Genomic DNA, 21,257 nt, shown 5'->3' with positions numbered 1-21,257 from the left:
CAAGATTTGTTCCGGTGTAGCATAGTATAACAACCTGGTATTGCAAGCGCTACATCAGGTACCGAAATCTCAGACATCCAGTTCTCAGTGAGGAATAGAATATCAAGCTCTTCCTCTTTAAGTAGGTCAAAAATATGAAGAGCATTTTTGTAAAGTGATCATACATTTACAAGAGCTGCCTGTATATCTGCTGACCCCATGTTGCTCTCTCTTTAGGTTGGTTAAAAAGGGCAGCATGGCTGGTGCTGAGCGCAGGCCGAGTGTGGATGGACACAGACAAGCTTGCCTAAGGCGCACCCACTGCACACACCTGCTGCGTATCCAGGCATCGACACAACTTATATGGGGGACTTATATGGGGTCGGGACATTACCTATCTGACAACTAGACTGCTGCCTGCAAAGATGGCGGCTTCTTTGGGCAGAAGGGGAACTCTCTGAGGTGGCTCACCGAAGAGAGGGAACTGCGCATCGCACAACACCCGCCCCACTCAGGCAACAAAGTACTTTGGGCTAAATTGAAGTCCCTAGTAAAGTAAAACCAAACTGCGAATGAACAGATTCAGCCTCAATACATTAACAGTTCATTTATTACAGAGTTGACTAATTAAAATCTGATCATTAAAATGCTGTAAAACTGTCAAATTCAATCGGTCCATCAAAATCAATCAGAATAGCAGCAAACTGATATAATAGGCAACTAATCTTTAGCAAGCGTCCGCGCATCGGCTTGACTCATATGGGGTCAGGACATCACGTATCTGAGCACTAGACGACTGTCTGCAAAGATGGCGTCTTCTTTGGGTAGAAGCGGAAGTCCCTGGGGTGGCTCGCCAAAGAGACAGAGCTGCACGTCGCTGAACACCTGCCCCCTCAGGCACTAAAGGGCTAAGTGCTTGGGCTAAAGTGCAGTCCCTAACAAAGTAAATACATTGCGAATAAACAGATACAACCACAATACATTAATAGATCATTAATTACAGAGTTCACTAATTAAAATTTGACAATTAAAACATTGTAAAACAGTCAAAATCAATCATAATATCAGCAAATGGTTATAATGAAGTTGGCAAACAAATCTTTAGCCTAATAATATTTACTGTGCTTATAAACGGAAGTACGACACAAAGCATTATTTAAAATAAGTTATTGTAAGAGTAGTGTGGCGTACAGTGTGTAATGGTTGTGTTTTAGCCAGTAATCCTCTCAGTTGTCTAATTCCAGGCACTTTCAGGCCAGAGGAGTAGTAAGGTCTGTGTATATGTTAAAGTGTGGGGCAGTTAAAATCTAGTAACACATCAAAATACATTTTTCACATTAGTATTATTATTTCACCTGTTCTTCAGCTGTTAAAACTGATGTAAGATGAGAATTAAAGGACAGACAAAAAATTTCTGATTCATTCCAGCTTTTTTCTTCTGTGGAGAAGTAGTACAAATTGTCATATTTCCACCGCCAAGGATTTGTAGACAGGAAGAGGCTCTCTGCAAAGAAATTTAAAATTGATGCTCATTCAAGACGCATACAAATATTACATCTATTTATTTGAGTCATACGATCAATTCACCATCCCCTTGAGTCATTGTACGATAAAACTTGCTTCTGGCTACACACATAACTGCTTTGATTTAGTCAATAGGAACCTCTCAGTATGATATGTTTGTGAAAGTCTTTCTTCATGCTCACTCAGAACGTGCCCAGGACGCCGTGACGTCTGTGCTGTCAATTTACCCAAATGAACAGAATCCCATCAAATCCACCTGCTCATGATCTCTCTTCATCCTCAACCTCCTACTCAATGTCTGTAGACCACAGATCTCATCCAAAGATAGACAACACATTTCCAGTGTTGTAATCTTCTGAGATCCTCCTCATTTGATTTGCAATGTTCACACACCTCCTACTTGTAAATGAACACAGGCTGAATAATTTGATTTTGTTTAGGTTTTGTGTTATTCCTGTAGGATATGCTGAGCTATTTTAAGAAACACCAAAAGGTGAGTGGGCAACTGAAGAAGGGACAGGGCTAATTGAGGGTGTTTACGTAGTACCCTCTTAGAGAGATATCTGCCCCCAGGTGCTGTTACAAGAGTGAAGAAAATCTGCAAGCAAAATAGACAGCCAGCCGATGCTTAATATGCCTCCTGAAATCCAAGTGGTTTTTTGAAAATTCTCATCTCAACTAGAACTCTACTCCTGAAAAGAGCTGATTGAACTTGCAATTTTCAAAGGGGTCACCAACTGCAGATTTAAACTATTCAGCCATAGACTCAGGCAGGAGGAGTGTCAAATGGTGCCCTACAGACAAGATAACATTTTGTCAATGCAAATTGGCTTTTAATGTGTTGGGATCGTCCTATGAACACTACCGCTGCATTGCTGTCACACATAAATGAGTGTCAGCCGTGTAGGCTCGGAGGTCGCACTAGTGTATCTCAATAAATATTTTAAAAACTCTTACGCTATATTTTTCACTGCCCCACTGCCTAGAAGCCACAATTAATGAACAACCAACAAAACAATTTGAAAAGGAGTGTCAATTATTTTCAAAACAATATACTTATGTTCTAATTCATCTTGCTCCTTAGTGTTTCAGAGCCCAATGCTACGGGGTAAGCGCATACCAGCTAGATGAATTAGGGGGTACGATTCCACCCAGGAGAGGGACCGATTGCAAATGAGGATATTGAACTGGGAACTCCCTTACACACCATTAAAAAATTCCATGAAATGCACAATCCTGATGAAGTCCTAAGGGAGGAAACGCATTGGCTGGGTTGATTGGAAAAAGCTATTTAAGTTGAACACAAATAAAAGTTGGATTTTGAACATATTCGCAAGACTCCTTAAAATGTAATCTTGTCAGACTTTGCATACTTGATAGATTTGTGGACTCAAATTGTTTTGTTTGTTGCATTGCTGTGTTCTGGGCTATCTGCTGGGAGGAGTGCTAAAATTAAGGATCCATGGAACACCGCAATCAAGACAAGGGTTCCATAAGGCTCCCATCTTCTCTCATATGTTCTTTTCTGATGTCACTCAAGGTTGCAGATGGTACTGATTTGTGGTGTAAGATACCTCACTATCCCAAATCGGCACAAAAACCTTATCTGCAGGAATAACAATTTTCCAATGTGTTGGAGCTCTGTGTCTCCATTATGGGCGATGAAATATTGGGATACTGGTGCCAGTGTGAATATGTGAAGAGGTAACATAGTTCAAGACTATGGTGCCGATTACGATCCGGTAAAAACCGGGTACGAACCGTCGGTCGAAGCGTTCTCCCCGTCCTACTCGTACCCGGTCGTAAAACTTTACAAACATGGAATTACGATTTGCACGGAAACACCATTTCCGTACGAATCGTAAAAAACACCGACCGCCGAAAATATACATACGAATGTGATCCGGGAATGCTGCGACGTGACGTTGGGACGCTTTCAGGCAGCGTTTCACGACCCAGGAATTACGATTCGAACCGACAGCAGTCCGGACGGCAATATTTTCACGGCACCCAAAAAGTGCCGGAAAAGCGAAGTACGGCGCGAATCGACCAGAGTAGGTGGCCCGGTACGCACCGTACCCCCCCCGCCCCCGTACGTACGCGCCGACCCCCCCCAGCCCCCGTACGTACGCGCCGACCCCCCCAGCCCCCGTACGTACGCGCTGAACCCCCCCCAGCCCCCGTACGTACGCGCCGAACCCCCGTGTATGTACACCCGTGTACGTGTCGAACCCCCCCGTGTACGTTCGAGTCGAACCCCCCGTGTACGTTCGAGTCGAACCCCCCCGTGTATGTACACCCGTGTACGTTCGAGTCGTACCCCCACCCGTGTATGTACGGTGCGTACCCCCAGCGCGTAATCGGCACCTTACTGTGCTTTATAGCCAGAATGCATGTGATCGATGAGGAAAGAGTTTCATAACAGGGATGGAAGAATGGTCTGACCACAAACTAGACTTTTTAAAAGTTTATAGAGTATGTTAAAAAGGGGTGAGGTGGTGTCTAGTACGTTTTAAGGCATGGGCAAATTGGGCTCTGACCTAGGGCCGGAGCCATGCAGGGGCCCCTCTAATAGATCTGGCTCTGTTCTCCACACAGTCCTGCCCTGGTGACCTTGAATGATTTTTAAACATAGATTGTTTTAAATTCCATTTTCCTCGAATTTATGTTTAATATGGGTATTGTGTGGGAGTCTATATCAGACATTTTGCTGAAGAAATGTTGTGTTTGTTTCTCAACACCTAGTAACATCCATAAAAAGCTTTTTTTAGATCAAAACAGGACCTCACATATGAGAAATGGCAGTGGGTCTCAGAAATTATCTGCAATATTAGTGAGCTGCTGCTATATTACAATATTGAAAACACACATCACTGTCCCTGGATATTAGATGGAAACCCTTTTAGAATTTGGACCAGTCTGAAAGGGGCAGCGTCTGTGACCTGGCCAAAGAGGGCATGAAAAAACTGAAATTGGTTCGTAAATTCAAAGCTGTTTCAAACAGGGGCCCTCAAACTATGTTTGGCACAGGGCCCACAAAATCTTTAGGATGTTCCTGGTGAAATGGCAAGTTGACTGGTCGCAGTAGGGAAGAGGGCGATTGGCAAAGCCCATATGGGACATTTGGGTATGACGCTAATCCAAAAAAGACTCAGTTAGACATACTTGTGGACATGGAAGGGTAAGACATATTAAACTGCACAGAATGTAGTGCTACACACAAAGGATTAGTATTCAGGAATGGCTTAGTATACAGGATAACAGTGACAAAGGGAGAAAGCAAGTGTGAATTAGAACCTTAATATCTGCCAAAAAGATACAGGGCATCAAATCACTGGCGTTGTTCTATGTTTTCTAAGGAAGTGCCTGGTGCAAACACCTTATACAACTGTATAATGAAGCAGATTTGTGGAGGATATATTGTATGACAAGAATATTTGTGCATATCTTTTGTGTTATATTTTGTTGTGGTGGGGATGTGTTATTTTTGTGCTGCAATATTGCACTACTTGTGCACATATTGGGGCAGATTTATGTTGCACTTGCGGCACTTTTGCGCCGCCGTTGCGTCACTTTTGTGACACAGCAGCGGCGCAAATCCTGCGCCATGGTGCGGGGCATTTACAAACGTGACGCATCTCCCAGATGCGTCACGTTGTAAAGCCCTGCGCCACATGTAGGCGTTCCAGGGCAGGTGGGGGCGTTCCGGCGCAGGAACGCCTCCTAAAAGTGGCTGAGTGAAATCTACAAGATTTCACTCAGTCACTTTTAGGCCCATGCTGCGTCAAAACCCTGCGCCTGCTTGAAGCAGGCGTAAGGATTGACGCAGCATTGTACAGATAGGGCCCCCCAGATCATTGCTGGAGCTGCGTCGCGCTTGCGACGCAACTCCAGCAATGCGCCACTTTTCGGCACTGATGCGTGACGCATCTGTGCCGTTTTTGCCCCATGGTGCGCCGCATTATAAATGCGGCGCATCCATGGTGGCGCAGCTGTGGCGCATAATAACTGGCGCATCCCTGCTGATATGCAGGGATGCGCCAGTCGTCATAAATCTGCCCCATTGTGTTGACTGATTTGTAACCGTGTGCCTTTATCTTTATGTGGTGTTATTTTGCTTTGAGTTATGTCATTGTGCTTCGTTCTGCTGTTTATTGTAGAGATGAGAACAAATGTGAGTCCATTTCTGAAGAACAGCAGCATATTTCTCTAAATTCCCAGAGACAAACAGTAATTTACCACTGTCTGAGGTGGTAAATTACCGCTGTTCCTGCTGTTCACCTATTGAAGACACGAGTCCGCCAGAAATTGTGCCACAACCATGTCTCATGGTAACACTTCCGTGCTATCCCTATGTGGAAAGACCCAGGAGCTGCTTAGAGGCAGAAGAGAGAGGCGAGGGGTGCCATCAGAATTAGCCATCTCTGCGCCATTCACCAGCAGGGACAGCCGGCTTCTCATCCTTGCCATGCACTTTTACAAAGTTAGTGCTGGCTGAGAGTCAACTGGAGGAAGAGTGTGGTTCTGGCCAAAACCACACCACTGAGAGGAAGACAGGAAGCAGCAATGCCACAAGTGGAGGAAACGACTTCCTTTCACTATGTTGACGTCAGTGACTGATCATCAATGTAGACTTCCTGGATACAACTTGTTCTGCAGCAGTCTTGAAACCTCTGCAAACTGCGCCTTTTTCTGAGCAAAGAAAAAACAAATGCTTCTCTTTTTCATCATCAGAAACACAAACTAACACCTTCAGACAGGGGTCAGCTTCTTCTAGGCGCTGTGATGCAAATCAATGAAGGCGTAACTGCAAGAATAAACCATGGTGTGCGCATCTGAGCCTCTGTGCGGGCCACACAGATCTTAGCAGTCAGCACTCAACCCACTGAACTTCATTAAAAGCTTTTTGCAGAATTTGAATTGAAAATTCCAAAAAGTGTAAGACCAAGAAGAAAAGACAGCGCATGATGTGCCTAAAAGTTTAGCTGCTAAAATGGAACGAATTTGTGAAGAGAAGTAGCGCAATACAAAATGACTGGGTTATCATTAGCACAAAACTATGTTGAAGCACTAAAAATAAAAATCTAAACTTCAAGGAGAATGAGTAAAAAACATCAGTGCATTTACTAAATATTTAGAAATAATTGATACTGGTTTGGGAGCACCTATTTTAGTTATAGAGTAATTTCTTTATTCACATAACTCACTACATTATGGGGAGAACCATCCATCGCTCCTATAGATTCATTTCATGATCACGGTGGTGTGTATGGGCGGGAAAACGTGTAATTTGCCTGCTGGAGAATGAATGACGTAAGTGGTGTATCGAAAGTTGAGGGGGCACCCCTGCCACGTAGACGTGGCAGGGGTGTGTAATGTGCTGAGGGCACCCCGGGGGCAGCGGGGGCCTATATGTTGTTGCTCCTGCTCAACACATCCTGTGGGCCCTTTGAGTCATATTCTGCAGTTAAAAATACCACTAAAGCCTTCAACGGCCACAAACCTCGCGGGTTAATGGGGGAATTCCCACGGCCTATCACAGGAGCTGTCTCTAATGAATCCAGAGAAGTAATTAATGATTTCATTCAAGAACCAAGAAGAAAACGAGTGCCAGCCCAGAGTACCCCCCTTCAAACAGGGCAAGATGGATTGATCCAGGTCTTGAAATACTCTGAACAGGGGGGATCTTCAATCCAGAAATTACCACCACCAGGACTAGTGATCAAACATTTAATGACTGATCCCTTTACTAATGAGAAATTGGCAGGTCTTATTGTCATGGACTCATGGAAAGTTGCAGTTGAGGTCAGAAGGTCTGTGAGAGCCGTTGGAATAGTGTTTTTACTTAAACCATTGCCTTTTGAGGGTGCAACTCTATAATTTAAAGGTTCTCTGATATGTTTTATATTTATTTTCGAGTTAAATAAATATTTTTAATTTTCCGTATACTTTATTATCCCCTTCGCTGCGGTGCGAATTCCGCCACAGCGCTGGGGGGGTTTGGGGGCAGCACGGTGGCGCGGTGCTCATGACGGAACCGCGCCGTCATGAGTCACGGGCGAGCTGTGCTCATGACGGCGTGGTTCCGTCACAACTCCGCCCACTCTCTATTTCGCCTGCACAGGCGGGGATTTTGAGCCGCGTGGGAGGAGCGGCCGCTCCATGACGGAACCACGCCGTCATGAGCACACGGTGCCCGTGGCTCATGACGGCGTGGTTCCGTCAAGGGCACACAAGGGGTTAAAGGAAGATTCTGGAGTCGGGACAGAGATCGCTGCATGGTAAAGTATAGGAAATAATAAAAAAGTTAATTAAACTTGAAAATAAATATAATAAACATTCTTTTACCTTAAATGTTTACCTAAATTCATTCTATGTTTTTACTTAAATGTAGAACAACATATGAAATATGCTGCTATTAACCGTATTTTGAATTAAATCTTTAATTAATGGAAAATTATAACATTAGTCAAAATCATTTTTGGGGAAGTTTAAATTAGACAATAAAACACTACCTAAAGAAAAAAATAACTTATTTATAGTTTAATAAAAAATATTGTTATATTAATTGTTAAATTCAATATTTTTAGTATTAAATTGTACTTATTTATATTTTTAACTACCTTTGGAGTTTTGTTTTAATTCCCTGTCTCCTTTATTTGTTATGGGATGGTGTTGCAGTACCAGTGGTGGGCCATGTGGGGTGCTGGACTAAATAATGCTTTTTTTTAGAGTAGCTTACATTCGGATTTTGCAAATAAGCAAAATGGAGTAAGATACTCAACAGTGTAAATCACTCAAAACTGTAAGTTACCTTTGTGAATCAGGCCCTCTAGTTTACTTTATAGCCAATGTAGTATCCATTAAACCTGTAAGTAAGTGGATTTACGTTGCTGAAGAAACAAACTTGTGATAGACTCCCCACTGGGATAGCTGCCTCAATTTCTTAAATTGGCAGACTTCTTCTTGTCTCCCTTAAAAGTAAGAAAAATGTAACCTGATTGTCTTCTGGGTTTGACGTTTTTAAAGACAATAGGAACTTTTTGTTTTTTGCTTATTTATTTTAATTCCTAAATCTTTTTTTGTTCTTGTAAAAAAAGGGATTGATTGAGGAAAGCTGCTCAGCATCCATCAGGTACTCGTCCATTTTAAGTGCACACTTGCAAAGCCTGCTTCTATCTACTCACCTCTGTTGCTTGAGATAGCTGAGTTTTTCACATAATCAAGTAATCTATTAGAAATGTTTTACTTTTTATTGTTGGAAAGGTGTTTTGTCACAAAAGAAGGTTTCTCTAATTTCTTGCCCTGCAAATGTTTACAAACTTCAAGCAGGCTTCATACAGTAATTAACCTTAGTGGCACAAGCACAGATTAGACAATGATCTTTGATTACATATTAATAACCAGCAGATATGTGCTAAACTGTAAGCTCTATATTGTATTAGGTTATTGATTCAAAAGCAAAAATAAAGGTTGTAGTGTTCCTTAAGAAGGAAAACCGCACATCAGAATATGACAGTGTATATGATCCAAGAAACAGCTTGTGGCGTGACAGTAAAATTCTGTAATTTAGATCGGGGTGCTCAAAGCAGCTATTGATATCTACTACCCGGAGACATCACCAGCACATTACATAAATAACATGCAAATATTTCAAACAAAAAGGAGCTTGAACAGCACACCCTTATATTAAGTTGTCAGTCCAACATTAGTGTATGTCGATCAACACTTGCAAACCCAAACATGTACTGATTGGTAGATTCCAAGTAGAGGAAGTATAATACCAGTATAGATTAAGTAACACTGGAAAATACCGGTGTAATGATGGCATGTCCCAACACCCAAGTATGGCTATGGCTGCACAAAAAAGCCTAAAAATTAGAAACAACAATGACACACAGGTCTCCAATGGAATCATTGCTCTGCAACCTAACATGAAAAAACACAAGAACATGGTACATGATGCGTGCATGACAATAACACTCCAAAAATAGTATACTTTACAGTATCTTGACACATTATGATGTACAGTAAGCGGTCAAAGGCTATCTCACTCTTATGCCTGGCTTTAGTGACATGAGCTAAACACAGTACATTATATAGACACAATTGATATTAAAAACATCAAATTCTTACACACAATTGATACAACAAACATTCGATTTTCACATATTAGTGACTATCCATCCTGGTAATTGAGTTTACCTCCCATCATAGAAGAACCATATGGGTATATCGGCACAAGAAATGCATTGTTGATGTTACTTGCGACTTTTTCAGTGTTATGTCTATTTGTGCATTTCTCACTTGAGTCTGCACTAATAGAACACCGGGAACACAAGTAAACACAGATTTGTTTCTTTTGGGATTATTTCTTTCTATCCTCCACTCTCCAAATGGGTTTTGGCATACAGTATTGTGTTTAGCTTCAGTTCTTTCAACAATCACATTGGTGGAGTGCATTACTAATATACATTTAAAAATGAATTAAATCCACAGTAATGGCTCCTATTAACAACTCAGGGGATCTGACACCAGCCTTTTAATATTTCGTAAATAGGATAATTATTATGTTTTTGTATGGATTATTTATTTTATATATCCATTCTTTCAGCCTTGAAAAAGTCTGTGAAACAGACGAAACACGTGTCGGCTAGATCATTTGCTGAGAATTCTTTCAAAAACAATAAAGACAAGAATCTACAAATTTGATTGGGTTTGGACTTTCTAATGGACATGAAGACTTCTTACTGATTGAATTGACCTCTGTAGTTCTCATATGTACCAATCAGTACCTGTTTGGGTTTGCAAGTGTTAATCTACATACACTAATGTTGGACTGACAACTTCATATTAGGGTGTGCTGTTCAAGCTCCTTTTTGTTTGAGACAGGTTATTGATATGTAGGCACATTCTGTCATATGTTCAAGGTTTGTCTGAAAATTGTAATTAAGGAAAATATAGAAAAAGACAAGAAAGGAGAAAAATAGGTAGAAGGATGAAGGAAGGAAAAGAAAAGAACAGAGCTCCACAATATATAAGTTTGCAAATTGAAAAAGAGAACAAGCATTAATGTAGATAAAGAACAATGATAACTTCTAATAATATAATATGAATATCGTAAGCAGATATAACAATTCAAGGAGGTTTTAACATGTCAATGTTATTAAACGTATCAGCTAAAGGCTTTGATACAAAATGCTCAGATACAACATTGTTTATGGGCATCCATAGTACATCCCACTTTATTGTGATATGTTCTGATATAGTATTAACTTTATCAAGTATCTAATTATTTCACACAACATTCCACCATGTTTTACATCAGGTATCATGAAGTGATATGTAATAATAAATCCACAAATTTACCTTTAATGTGAATTCCACTGATGAAAGACACACTATAGAAAAATGTAGACTTCAAAAATCTGTTTAATTTTAGCCCAAAAATGTAATCAAAACTGTCTAACATTTGGACAAATGAAAATCATGTGTACTGTGTCTTGTGCCTGAGAGCCAAGTGTCCAACAGTGCTCATGACACAAAATGTTTGTTTTGTTTGAGGTGGGTGGAATATAATCATGTTATAAATGGAAAACAGAGAACGCTTGGAACTGGCTGAACAGTAAGTAGTAGAATTAATTTTTGACCAGACTTTTTCCCCCCATCTCCTAATAGAGTGTACACAATTGAGATACTTCAATTCTGCATTGGATTTACCTTCATAACCACAAGGACTCTGCAATAGTTTATATGTGGATGATGTTCTCTTTTCAAAAGAAAAGCACAGTGAGTTAATAAAGGAGGTCTGAGTCTGATCATCTATTTTGCAAATTGGCATTGAGAATGTATGTTAAAGACGCTATGAGTCTATAATTATGGTATACAAAGGTATCAAGAAGACTGTTGAGTTGTTTTAATTTGTGGAACCTAAGTATTCTATAAACTTGAAATAATTGAGAGACCTTTATATTTTCTGCCATTCCAAGAGATAGCTAGCTTTATTGTTGTGTTTATTATATTATTCACTGTAATTATTTAATTATATCATATAAGAGACATGATGTAGTGCACAATTGATTTTTATTTGGAAGGGTGCATTAAAATCTCATGCAGAGAGTGCATCCGCATATAATCCTTGGTCATGTTAACATAGGGTGTTAGAACTTTGAAATGTAATAACACGAACGTCATGTATTTAGGCCATTATATAGAATATGTGAAGAATTAATGTGGAAAACTAAATGTAACTAGTAGAAACACTAACATGAAGCACTTGTGTTGTGCAATTGACAACCATTTATTATTTCATGTGTTTATTAATCATATCATTTTATATGTAGGTAAGGATATCAATCGAAAGTGCCTTATTTTTTATGCAAATTGTAAAGCTCATGCTCCATTTTTCTTCTGTTAGCTGAATGTTGTAGGCCTGAAAGAAGTTTTCCCTGGAAGCTCTCACTTTAGAATTACCGGGTTGAATTTCATGTGTGCTGTGGGTTTCGTTCTTTCTCACGTTTGTGTTGTAGCTGGACAAGCGCCCTTGTAGTTAGAATAATGCCTTTGTTTTAGAAGTTAGGCAAGGAGAGAAGATGATACGTTTGGAATTAGTGCTGATAAGGAGAACTGTTGTATTTTCACACTGAGAAGGTCTGGGAATCAAGGTCATCTTGTTGCTCTTCAGGAACATCAACGTCCTGTGGAAAAACTACCTATGAGAATGTGGTCCGAGTGGATGGCATGACCCGAAAAGAATCATGGGATGATACCTGTAATATTGGAATGCTGCAAGTAGGGAAAGTGCCCCCACCTCTTCTCTGCCCTTAGAGCGAGAGCATCTCTCAGCGAGCTCTGTCTCAGTGGCTTCATGCTGACCCATTGGTGTGGAGAGACTTCTAAGGAAGACTCCACATGCTGACATCTATCTTTACCCTGCCCCTAAGAATGTTTCAGTAGGGATGTCATGTTAGCATTAGTGTAAGGATAGATTCATGCTTTATTTCCATAAACCCAAAGAAAGTCTTCCCTTTTCTCATTCCATAAAATCAATCAATCAATCAGGGAATTGTGAAGTGCGCTATTCACTCGAGAGTGTCTCAAGGGACTGGTGGGGGGAGGAGGGGGTGCAGCTCCGAGTCACCCAAAGAGCCAGGTCTTGAGGCAGTTATGGCGAGGGTGAGGTCGCAGGAGCGGAGGCTTGTCTTGGGTACGTGGAAGGAGACTTGTTTATAGCGGTCTGGGGTCCGGTGTTGTGGAGGGATTTGTGGACGTGGATGAGTAGTTTGAAGGTTACTCTCTTCTTGACGGGGAGCCAGTGGAGGTCTCGCAGGTGTTGGGTGATGTGTTCATGTCATGGGATGCCAAGGACGAGTCTGGCAGCTGTGTTCTCTATGGTCTGGAGCTTGCGGAGAAGGGATTTGTTGATTCTGCGTTGTGGAGGGCGTTTCTGTAGTCCAGTCTGCTTGTTAAGAGTGCATGGGTGATGGTCTTTCTGGATTCAGGGGGATCCGTTTGAAGGTCTTGCGATGGATGCGGAGGTGTTGAAGCAGGTGGAGGTGATAGCATTGATCTTTCTGGTCATGGCGAGCGAGGAGTCGAGTATGATGCCGACGTTTTGGGCGTGGTCCGTGGGAGGGTTGGGAAGGGCGACGGGCCACCAGGTGTTGTCCCATGATGAGGGTGTGGGTCCGAGGATGAGGACTTCTGTCTTCTCCAAGTTAATCTTCAGGCAGCTGCTGCTCATCCAGGATGCAATGTCTTTCATTCCTTCCTGGAAGCTGAGTCTGGTGGTGTGGGGGTCCTTTGTGAGGGAGAGGATGAGCTTGGTGTTGTTGGCGTAGTATACTATGCTGAGTCATGCTGTCTGACGATGGCGGTGAGGGGGGCCATGTAGATGTTGAAGAGCATGGGGCTGAGCGATGATCCTTGGGGTACTCTGCAGTTGATCTCTGTGGTTTCGAAGAGGAAAGGCGGGAGTCTGATTCTTTGGGTTCTGCCGGAGAGGAACGAGCGGAGCCAGTCAAGAGTGGTTCCCTGTAAGTTGGCATCGTGGAGTCTGGCGTTGAGAATGCAGTGGGAGACAGTGTCGAAGGCTGCAGAGAGATCTAGTGAGATGAGGGCCGCTCTGTGGCCTTGGTCGAGGAGAGTGCAGATGTCGTCTGTGGTGGTGAGGAGGGCAGTCTCTGTGTTGTGGTTGTTGCGTAATCTGGATTGGGAAGAGTCGAGGATGGAGTTTTCTTCGATGAAGTTCAGAAGCTGGACGTTGACGATCTTCTCAGTGACTTTGGCTGGGAAAGGGAGGCGAGAGATGGGTCGGTAGTTTTTGAGGTTTGTCGGGTCTTCAGAGGGCGTCTTGAGGAGGGACTTGACTTCTGCGCATTTCCAGTCGTTGGGGAATGTCCCGGATTCGAAGGTGGTGTTGATGGTGCGCCGCAGGTGGAGTGCGGCGGTGGCTCTGTGGAAGATGTGCGGAGGGCAGGGGTCCGTGGGTGCTTCTGAATGAATGATTTTCATGGTCTTGGTGGTGTCTTCGGTGGTGACTGGGGTCCCGGCAGAGATGGTAGGCTGGCTGTCGTTGCTGGAGGAAGGAGTGGTTTCGTTGTTTGGTGTCTGTTCGTTGAAGTTGTCATAGAGGGACTTGATTTTCAGATGGAAGTAGGAGCCGAGTTTGTTGCAAAGGATCTGGGAGGGTGTGATGTCCGTGGCTTCACTGGGGGGTTTTGGTGAATTCCTGAAAGATGCTGAAGAGTTCCTTTGAGTTGCTGGAGTTAGCAAGGATTTTGTTCTTGATGAAGTGGTAGATCTAATGAGTTGGTGGTATTCTGCCATGGCGTTCTTGTAGGTGATCCGATCTTCCGTGGTTTTGCAGTTTCTCCATAGCTTCTCGAGACGTCTGCAGGTGCGTCTGGATTCTTGGAGTTTGGTGGTGAACCAGGTGGCCTTCATGGGGTGCTGTCAGTCGAGGTTGCGGAGGGGGGTGAGCTTGTCTGCGCAGTTGGTGATCCATCTGTGGAGTTCTTTTGCTGCAGAGTTGGCATCAGTCGAGGTGGGAGGGTGATTGTGGTTGAGGGCGGAGTTGAGCTGCTCCTCGATGAGTTGGGGTCACTGAGGTTGTCACGGTGGAAGTTGAGGTCTCTGAGCAGTATGTGGTCCATGCAGGCTATAGCTTTGGGTGCGATAAGGTTGGTGATGGTTGTGGTGAACGTGGTTCGATGTCCGGGAGGTCTGTAGGCAAGGGTGCAGTGTAGAGTCGTTCTGGGGCTGGTCTGGATCTGGAAATGGAGGTGTTCCGTTGGAGACAAGGAGTCATTCATGCTGGAGGTGGTGAGTCAGAGGGAGATCTTGTGTGCAATGGCAACGAAGGAGCTGCAGGGACGGAGAGCAGAATTCCCTGACCAGGAGATCAATTTGATAATATCTGTTTAACTTTGCAAAGTGTAACAAGACTACAATCACTGGAAGAGACATCATTTTAAATTTGTCCAATATACCCGGGCAAGACTAGAACAAGGGGACCACCCATCTATCAGAGATATCACAAATTGGATAACACTAGTTTCACTACACTAAGAGATGGATTATGCTATACAAATGCAGAAGACTTAAAATAAAGATTTTATTTTACTTACTGAAGTTATTTACCAATGACTGGTCTCCACTGGCATTTTCTGCCTTTGCCTTAAACACCTCCAGCATTGTTTGGAATGTTGAGAGATGCCCCAAAATTTGGAAACCTATATGCATATAATAAACAATGATACATAATGATTAGCAGTGCATTTTTTTATATATTTACACTGAGATACACAGTTGGTACAATATAGATTTAATTCCACACAGGGTCAACATAGCATTTGATCCTTTCCAGGTTAACAAAATGAGAACCAATTTTATTTGGATAATGACACTAAAATAAAAAGCATTCACAAAGCCAATAGGTCACGTCATAAAAAGGGTTGCGCCGTCCTGATGGCTTAATTATTTTTACTTTACTGTTCTGAAACCACCATTTCACATGTAGGAATAGTAAAATAAAGCAGCAAAAGTGGCTGACAGTGCATCATGACGAATGCATGTAAAAACGTTGCAATGTATGCACATCGATACATGCACACAGTGGCTGTCTTGGAACAGTTTTATCTCATCATAGATGGCCACTGTATTTGTGCTTTCATCATGATGCATGTGCACACGTGCATACAGTAGTTATATTGTAATGGTTTCAACCGCCCCAAGATGGATGCAGTGTGCTAGCTTGCATCACAATGCATTGACGCGCATGCATCTCAACACATGGGCAGCCATTTTGGCGGATATATTTTACATTTCCAACATGGCGAACCAACATTTTAGGATTAAAGCATAAATAAAAAATAAACAGAGTGCGTAAGTAGATCCAAGTTACCCAGTAGCACATTGCTGCTATAAAATTAATAAAAGGGGAGAGGCAGGGAGCGCTGTGGAGCAAAGGATGAGCTGTGGGGCCCAGTGTATGTTTTTTAAACTACTGTTTAGAATGCCTATAACAAGATGAACCACAGTAGGCAATGGCTGAAAGAGTTTGCCCAAATGTCCCCTTCTGTGTGTGTAGCTATAAGTACCTGTATGTTGTATGTTGTGTGTTATTGATGCCAGTAATTCTCACCAGACATCTGAAGCTATCTATGGACACCACTTAAATATGGTCATTACATGTGTGTTGGATATAAGTGTTGTATGAATGGCAAATTATTTTTCCATTAGTACATATACGTAGTACAATACAAAGTACATAAAACATATTTATGAACTTAGGCAACACCATCCAGACGTGATAGAACCCCTCTGAATGTGTGTCAGTTGAGTCTGAGACACAACATCCTGACATGTGCATGCAAAGAGTCGAGGCTCACTGATGTTTGATTGAGACATGATTCACAATGTTAGATAAGTTTTAAGCACGAATGCAGAGGCATCATCCATGTGTACAAGGTTTCCCCAATTCTAAGTTTTACATGAAATTGTAGATGTGAAGAAACAATGTAAAACCAGTAATATGGACATTTCTAGAGAGGCGTGTAGAAGGATAGCAGTGCTAATGGGATTAACACACACTCATAACCTTTTGAGTATTTACACTTATTGGCCATTTGATACATTTTTTTTTTTCCAAAACCTTTATTGGTCAGTAACAGATAGTACACAGCTTCTCGCCTACAACCGTGGTAACAGGTCGGCAGCAACAACATGCAGTTACACAGACGTATAGTATTCGCTAGACAGGATCAATTCATGAACACAGCATGTCGCCCACAACCCACATGGGCCGGCCGCGGAGTAATAACATTCAAGCTGTTGAAGGATGCATACATTGGCAGTGATAACAGCAAGGAGTACTCGAACAGGGACTATGTGAGGTTTCTTTTCATTTTGTTATAACCAACCTTTAACTCCAATAAGAACTGTACTCCCCCAGTGCATGTTCACCATACTCAGTATGTGGCGTAAGGAACTGTCCAGTGCAGGGCCATAGTATGAGGTATCCCATTGCTGGGTACAGTCTAAGCTCGGTGTGATGTTGCTCTGCACTTAACTGACCCAGCCAATGACCTGGGAGGAGATATCCTTGATACAATTGGAGAATGTGAACTGGTGCTACATCCGTCAATGCCACGCAGCATGCGCTGTGGTAGGGTAGGATTTATGTTGTCCAAAATCCGGGGAAATGTCTGCCCCGCAACCCCACCCCACCCGTGCAGCCGGTGCGCGGAATACAATCATACCAGAAAGCGTGTACCCAGTCTGGGCGTACAGGGAGTGCCCCGTATGCCATACGTGGGGAGGGAAGGAAGAAGAAAGGGGGGCGAGGAAATCAATCCGTCGCCGTAGTCAATGGAGGAGGGTCAGGACAAAGCGTGGTGGATGGGCTAGCCCTCTCTACGTTCCCGTTCCTGCCCTCCTCGGATTAAACCCCGTTCTGAGCCCGCAGGAGGTATTTAATGAGGGGCCCCCAGAGGTCCCTAGGCCGCGACTTGGGGGGCAAGAGGTCAGCGTACTGGTGAAGTCTTTCCTGCCAGGTGGACATCGTAGTCAGCCAAATCTTGAATTTAGGCGCTCGCCCCGTCCCCATCTGCACGCCACGTGGCGTTTTGCCAACAGGAGTCCCAAAGCAAAGAATTTCCGATGTGCCTTTAGCGCCGGATATGAACGGCCCAGCAGGGCAAACTCAGGGCAAGGTGCGGTGACCACCCCGATCATTTCGGAAAGGGCAGCGAAGACCTCCTCCCAATAAGTTGTAACGGCAGGGCAAGTCCAGGCCAGATGCAGGAAGTCAGCGCCCGCTCTCCTGCACCTCATACAGCGGCCGTCATCTCTCAGTCCGAACCGGCACAGTTTGGCAGGGGTATAGTAGAGGCGGTGCAAAAATTTAAAATGAACTAATCTAAGTCGAGCATTACCCGTCACTGCAGTAGTATGAGAACAACTCTCCTCCCACTGTTCATCCAACATTGGGGCCCCCAGGTCACTGTCCCAGTCCGCACACGCTCTGAAGGAGGGGGGCGACGGAGCTGCCTGTTCATGGGCATACAACATGGAGACCACATGTTTCGGAGTGTCTGCCTGTAACAGAACATGAAGAGGCGCCAAGATATCTGGCTCATCCGGGAAATTAGGCGTGACCGCCTTAATATTTTGCCGCAGCCGAACATAAAGAAACGTATCCATTACAGACGGGGAACTCTCGCCAAAGAAGTGTGCCGCCGTGCGGAAACTCCCCTGGTGGTATAGGTCACCCCACGTGCGGATCGCGAGCCTTGCGAGCATTTTGCGACCAATTTCCTCTCGGGCAACACTCAGTCTGGGGTCATGCGCTAGGACCATACGAGGAGAGTATAGGAATTTAACCTCCATATGTTCCGCAATGCGTTTCCAGGCCCTTAAAGTGCAGTCAACCGTAGTGGGGTCACGATCTCCAATTCGGACCTCCGAATATAGATATCCTGAAGGTTGCTCAGGCCTCATATACCCATCTTCTACTGCCAGGTGCGCCATAAAGGGAGGGGGGTGGAACCAATAGGCCGCGAAGTGACCTTGGCCGCAGTCGTAATAGCGCTGAAAATTAGGCACATCAAACCCCCCCTGGTGGTAAGGCAACATAAGGGTCCGCATCCCGATTCTGGCCTGCTTACTGCCCCAGACTAGACGCGACAATTGGGAGTTCAGGGCCCGGAAGAAGCAGGAACCCGGGCTATATGGTATGTTGGTAAAAAGGTATAACAATTTGGGAAGAACCACCATCTTAATCAGGGAAATACGCCCTGCCATAGACAGCGGGATATGGATACATTTAGTGACGTTATCAGTAATTTTGTCTAGTGCCGTCCCGTAATTAGCCCTGATAAGGGCCTCCCGATTTCTGGCCACGCTGATGCCCAGGTACTTTATCTCCTCCGACTCCCATATCAAGGGGTAGTCTAGAGGGAACTGCAGGGTCTTGTCAGTCAAGGGGAATAAGGCCGACTTCGCCCAGTTTATCTGAATCCCAGCTATGGCTCCAAATTTGGTTATTTCGCGCAACAAAGGGTTCAGATTTTCTTGCGGCTTATGCACATAAAGGGTCATATAATCCTCGTACAGTGCAATAAGTAGCTGGCGCTCTGGATATATAAGAGAGCGGTGGTTGTGATGCTGCCGGTGTTTGGCCGCCAAGGGTTCAATAGCGATTGCGAACAATACCGGGGAGAGAGGGCACCCCTGTCTGGTACCCCTGCGGATGACAAAGGGGGCAGATCGGGCACCATTGAGCAAGACCGCAGCCTGAGGCCGGCAATACAACAACCGGATCGAGTTCAGGAAGCTGAAGGGAATGCCCATCCGCTCAAGCAGTGCCAAACGGTAATCGCACTCCAGGGAATCGAACGCCTTAGTGGCGTCTAGGAAAACCGCGGCGGCCTCACACTGAGGGACGATATCCTGCAGCACGGCCTGCAATGTGCGCAGATTATGTGCAGTCGCACGATTAGGGACAAACCCAACCTGATCCGGGAGGATTAGACGTTCCATCAGGAGATTAAGGCGCGTGGCCAGTACTTTTGCTAATATTTTAATATCCGCATTCAGCAACGAGAGAGGCCTATACGAATCGCATTGCTCTGGTGGCTTCCCCGGCTTCAACAAAGATGTGATAAGGGCTTCACGCATCGTAGCCGGCAGGGATCCCTCCTCTAGTGCGGTGTAGTACACGTGCTTCAGCACTGGGGCCAGGACATGAAGGAAAGCTTTGTAAAAGTCGATCGGAAACCCGTCCGATCCTGGTGCCTTACCCGAAGTCATGGACATTATTGCTTCTTTTATTTCGTCAAAATGATTTCGTGGTGGAGGAATTTCTGCTGAGACGGACCTAACCAGGCTATGGCTGTGTCGTCGAGATACTCATGTAGATTGATCGGTGTCGTCCTGTGTGAGGTGTAGAGCCTGGTGTAATGGTCAGTGAGGACCCAAAGCTGATCAGGGAGGTTGCGCTGCGGGACGACTTGTTCGTCTAGCAGGGAGGCTACGTAATTTCGGTACCTAGGGGGCCGGACTGCGGAGGCTAACGCTTTGCCGGGTCTATCCCCTTCGCCATATACCCGCGCAACAAACGGTTTCCCTAGGAACTTGCTTTCTTTATCTGCCGCTTCAGTATATTCATTCATTTTCTCTCTAAGCTGCGCTGCAGCTACTCGCCCCCGCGGGCGCTGTGTCAGTTCGCCCTCCAAGTGACGTATCTCAGTCTCCAGCTTGCGCAGATCCCCGCGCAAAGATCTGAGGACCCCTCCCCCTTTAGCTATACACCAGCCTCTCACAGTGGTTTTGAAGGCTTCCCAGACCGTGGTAAGGCTGGACACTGAGTCTACATTGCGTTAAAAAAAATCTTGTATGTCTTGCTCCAATTCCGCCCTGAAGGCCGAATCCGTGAGATGCGCCGGGTTGAGATGCCAACTCAAATAAGGGGACACATCGACGGGTATGTGCAGTGAAAGGAGGACTGGGGAGTGGTCTGAGAATGTACGGGCAAGATGAAGTGTCCGAGCCACCTATGGAGAAAGACCCGCCGACAGAAATATGTAGTCTATGCGTGCCCATGTGGAGTGTACTGCAGAGTAATGAGTGCCCTGTCTGAGCGAGGGGTGTGAGTGCCTCCATGCGTCGACCAGGTGGTGTTCCTCAACTATGCCTAACAGTGTGCGTTGGGTTTGCGTGTAGTGCGACGGCTGCGGGTGTGATCTGTCTGTCGCAGGTCGAAGCATGGTATTGAAATCGCCTCCTAATATGACATGAGCTACTCCCAGGGTTTGAATCTTTCCCCACAGTGAAAGAAATGGGGCCGGATCGTCAGTGTTGGGGCCATAGTAACATGCAAAAAGTATTGTGTGTGAGTGCAACTTCCCCCAGACCAAACAGTACCTGCCGCCAGAGTCCACCTCGGTCACCGCAGGTGTAAACCCCATCCCCCGTCTTACCAAAATCGTCACACCCCTAGCATAATTCGAGTAGGATGAAAACACCCTACATGAAGCCCAGCGGGATGCGAATAAGGGGGACCCACCCGGTAGCAAATGCGTCTGCTGAAGCATGGCAATAGACACTCCCTGCCTGTCCAGATACCCCAGGACCTGTCTCTTCTTTCTCGGGTTATTTAACCCTCGTACGTTCCAGGATACCAGCTGAAATTGCAAAGTCGGCTGCAAGTCAACTACGTCTCCCATTCACCCAGACAAAGATATACGTGACAT

The 21,257-nt window shown here is 44.5% G+C and overlaps 1 protein-coding gene across 1 annotated transcript in view; it reads right to left on the bottom strand.

Annotated features, from left to right (window-relative positions):
- Window positions 1–21,257, bottom strand: part of LOC146863394 (C-type lectin domain family 4 member D-like) — a 189,053-nt gene that overhangs the window by 59,186 nt on the left and 108,610 nt on the right. Inside the window, exons 5-6 of the mRNA XM_085643366.1 lie at window positions 15,132–15,236; window positions 1,335–1,483 (exon numbers count right to left, since the gene is read on the bottom strand). Of these exons, the coding sequence (XP_085499492.1) occupies window positions 1,335–1,483; window positions 15,132–15,236 (254 nt within the window). The remainder of the gene's footprint in view (window positions 1–1,334; window positions 1,484–15,131; window positions 15,237–21,257) is intronic.

The sequence above is a fragment of the Triturus cristatus genome, chromosome 2_2 (genome assembly GCF_964204655.1).
Source record: "Triturus cristatus chromosome 2_2, aTriCri1.1, whole genome shotgun sequence".
In the NCBI taxonomy this organism is placed as follows: Eukaryota; Metazoa; Chordata; class Amphibia; order Caudata; family Salamandridae; genus Triturus; species Triturus cristatus.
The sequence above is the reverse complement of the archived record's forward strand: the minus strand, read 5'-3'. Positions and strand labels throughout refer to the sequence as shown.